Source organism: Seriola lalandi, unplaced genomic scaffold, assembly GCF_002814215.2.
Source record: "Seriola lalandi dorsalis isolate HSWRI2012SDOR001 ecotype SW California unplaced genomic scaffold, Sedor1 jcf7180002053320, whole genome shotgun sequence".
NCBI classification, from domain to species: Eukaryota; Metazoa; Chordata; class Actinopteri; order Carangiformes; family Carangidae; genus Seriola; species Seriola lalandi.
In genome coordinates this window covers 1,652-5,425 of record NW_019523873.1, presented here as the reverse complement: position 1 = coordinate 5,425, position 3,774 = coordinate 1,652, and the positions used below count along the sequence as shown (strand labels likewise).

At 43.4% G+C, this 3,774-nt stretch overlaps 1 protein-coding gene across 1 annotated transcript; it reads left to right on the top strand.

Annotated features, from left to right (window-relative positions):
• Positions 1–7: 7 nt before the first annotated feature.
• Positions 8–3,722, top strand: LOC111651062 (uncharacterized). The gene has a single exon (XM_023401021.2). It carries the CDS (start codon positions 36–38, stop codon positions 3,429–3,431), a length of 3,396 nt encoding a protein of 1,131 aa, XP_023256789.1. The 5' UTR covers positions 8–35; the 3' UTR covers positions 3,432–3,722.
• Positions 3,723–3,774: the final 52 nt, after the last annotated feature.

Sequence of the window (3,774 nt, the reverse complement as noted above, 5' to 3'; positions counted from 1 at the left end):
TCCAAGACACAAAGAAATCTCACAAACAAGCCAGGATGACTCTTCAGTACAAAACGACAACAAAGTTTGAAACTTTAACGATGTCTCACCTGACTCATGGACAGGTATCTCATCCCAATGTGTTTGAGGATGACACTGCCACTCATGTTGTCACAGCCATCTTGTACGGAGCTGGTGCTTACTTTGTGTTTGACAGAGAATCATCATCAGAGGACGATAAGAAACAAGTGGAGGGGGAGGCGAAACTCACCTTCAATAAGCTGAAATTCCTCACAGCAAAAGGTGAGGGATCACTCAACATGAATGAACAAGACAAAGCAGCAGTTGAAAGATTTAGCTGCACATTTCATGGAGACTTCAAGTTACCTGCCAACCCAACGTCCTTCAACGAGGCTGTGAGTGTTTACAGAAACCTTCCCAACATGCTGGGAGAGAATGGAGAACATGCTGTTCCACTCAGGGTGTGGCTCTACCCTCTGGTGAGGTTGGATTCAAGAGCAGCAAGACTCCAAAGAGACATCAGCAATTCTCTCATCACATACTCATCACAAACAATCGAGAGTCTAAACCAGACAGAGATGAGATGCAGTGACATAATCAAAGATGCCGCAGCAACAACATTTCCTGCCATGGAAAAGAAGGTTCAGGATTTGATGCAGATGTGCAAACGGTACAAGCTTGACTTCATGCAGAAGCTCGGTAAAGTGCTTCCTTCAATCCGAGGGGGTGGGAAAGAGGAGAGTGCCATGGAGGACATCCTTAAGGCTCATGAGAAGTCACCATTCAATAACAAAGACCTGGAGCAGTGGCTAAAAACCAAGGGGAGGGAATCAGATACACTGAAGTCCTTCCTTGAACAACTGGAGAAACTAGGTATAAAAATGGACGACAATTTGGATCACCTCTTGTCTGATTTAAAGGTCAGAAATATTGTGTGCTTTTCCTTTACCTCAGTAGACCAGCCTGACAGTTTCTTGGTCAAACTGTCAAATCATCTCAGACCAGCAGGAATGATGGACACTGCTGGAGAATCCTCTGATCTACAGAGCAGAAACACAGAGTGGCTCTCCACTGATACCAGACAGATAATGAGGAAAAAACTACAATTGTTTGAAGAACTGAAGAAGTTGAGCAGCAGTGCTGACACCAAATTCATATTTGCATCAAAATATGATGGAAGTCATCCTGGGGCATGTATTTTCATATATGAAGAAGGGTCTGACGATGCAGTCTGCTTTGTTCCTCCATCAAAACCTGCCACCCCAACAGCTACTGCTGTGTCACATGACAGCGTAACAGTTACAGTGTCTGAACCAGACTCTGCCACTGTAGAAACCAGAGTAGAATACAGAATCAGACAGAGACAGGACACAGAGTGGGCATCTCAACCACTGAAGAAGAACCAAGACGCAGTAACTCTGTCAAGACTCAGGCCAGACACTAAGTATGAGATCAGAGCCACAGCTGTGGGCAAACTCAGCTACGCTGTCAGCAGCGATGTCTGCAGTGCTGTAATTTTCACATTAGCTGGTCCACCAACTCAAGCAAAAGACACCAAAGTGAAAGTAAACTCTATCACTCTGACATGGAGCGTCCCGTCTGTCCAAAAGTGTGAATCGGTTAAAAGATACATCATTGAGTTCAAGGAGGAAAACAGCAATGAATGGCAGAGGAAAGACACCGGGAAGGAGGTGTACACCTTCACTCTAAAAGGCCTGAAACAGGATACGGTCTACTCCATCAGGATGTGCACAGATGTTGGTGTCGGAGTCAGTCTGCCCAGTGAGGAATTCAAGATTAAAACTAAGAAAAAACCACTGGATGAAAAGGAGTTCACTTTGCTCCCAGGTGATCCACCAGTCTACCTACTTAATCTGGAACGAGCAGGCGTTCGTCAGGTTTTTGGAAGTGAACCAACCAACCCAGCAAACAAAACCATAATGGTTGTTGGTGCTACTGGATCTGGCAAGACCACCCTCATCAACGGCATGATCAACTACATTCTAGGAGTTGACTGGAAGGACAGCTATAGATTTAAACTGATAAATGAAGAAGTTCAGAAAACACAAGCGTGCAGTCAGACCTCTGAGGTGACAGCCTATCAGATTTACCAAACAGATGATTTCCAAGTCCCTTACTCCCTCACAATCATCGACACTCCAGGGTTTGGGGACACGAGAGGAATCAAACAAGACGAAAATATCAAAGAAAAAATCAGAGAGTTTTTCTCTGTCAAGGGTGGAATTGACAGCATTGACGCAGTGTGCTTCGTAGTGCAGTCTGCTTTACCTCGTCTGACACGCACACAGAAATATATCTTTGATGCCATCCTCTCCATTTTCGGGAGGGACATTGCCAGCAACATCGTTGCTCTGGTCACCTTTGCTGATGGCAAATCACCCCCAGTCCTGGAGGCGATCAAAGCTGCAGAGATTCCATGTGCCACAAACCCAGATGGATCTATTCTCCATTTCAAATTCAACAACTCTGTGCTTTTTGCCAAAAATACAGGAGCCAATAGTGATGAGGAAAACTTTGTTCACATGTTCTGGAAAATGGGGGAAATCAGCATGAAGACATTCTTCAATCATCTAAGCAGCATGGAAACCCAGAGTCTGACCTTGACAAAGGAGGTTCTCCAAGAACGCAAACAGCTTGAGGCGACTGTTGAGGGGGTGCAGCCAATGATACGAAAAGGTTTGTCTAAACTGGAGGAAATAAACAACACAAAAGCTGCACTACAAAACCACGAGACCCACATGAAGGAAAATGAGGACTTTAATTATGAAGTACAGGTTGACAAATCTGAGAAGATTGATATTCCTTCAGGAAAATTCATCACCAACTGCCTTGGGTGCAACTATACCTGCCATTATCCTTGTTACATACCAAAAGATGAGGATAAAAGAGGGTGTTCTGCAATGAAAAATGGAAACTGCACAGTGTGTCCAGGAAAATGTGTGTGGAGTGACCATTTCAACATGACGTACCGGTGGGATATAAAACGTGTAACAGAGAAGAGGACGTATCAGGAACTGAAGAAGAAATATGAGGCAGCGCTGGGAGAGAAGATGAACTCAGAGAAAATCATTAAACACCTGGAAGTAGAATATGAGCAGGTGTACTTGCAAGTTACAAAAATGATGGAAACGTTAACTAAAAGCCTGCAGCGTCTGAGAGAGATTGCACTACGTCCAGATCCTTTGTCCACTCCAGATTACATTGATCTACTGATACAAACAGAGGAACATGAGGCCAGACATGGATTTATGCAGCGTATTAACGAGTTACGGAGTGTAAGAGAACGGGCAGTTCTTTTGACGAAGTTGGACAAGGGAGAGGACCTCACCGGAAAAGAAAAGTCGACATGGGAGAAGATGACGTCCACTGTCAAGGGAATATTCAACAATCCACGCAGTTGGTTTCAATAATTGAAGTGCCCTCTGCACAGAGCACGTGAAACTATCAACAGTATACAGAGTTCATCAGTACGGAAGCCGTGATAACGGAATATATATGAATATATGTTATTATAATATTATTATTATTAGGAATAATATTCAATAGCATCACTCTTATTCACTGTAGTGTCACAAAAATCAATCCAACCACTAGGGCTCTCCTACAAGATTGTATTATAATTATTATAATTATTGTAATTAGGAAAAAGCACATTACTCCACATTAAGAGTTGTAGTATAACAATCAGAAGAGCATTGATGCGTGACGATCTTTGTGTCACCACGGTATAAGCATAAGTTATTGAACATTAAG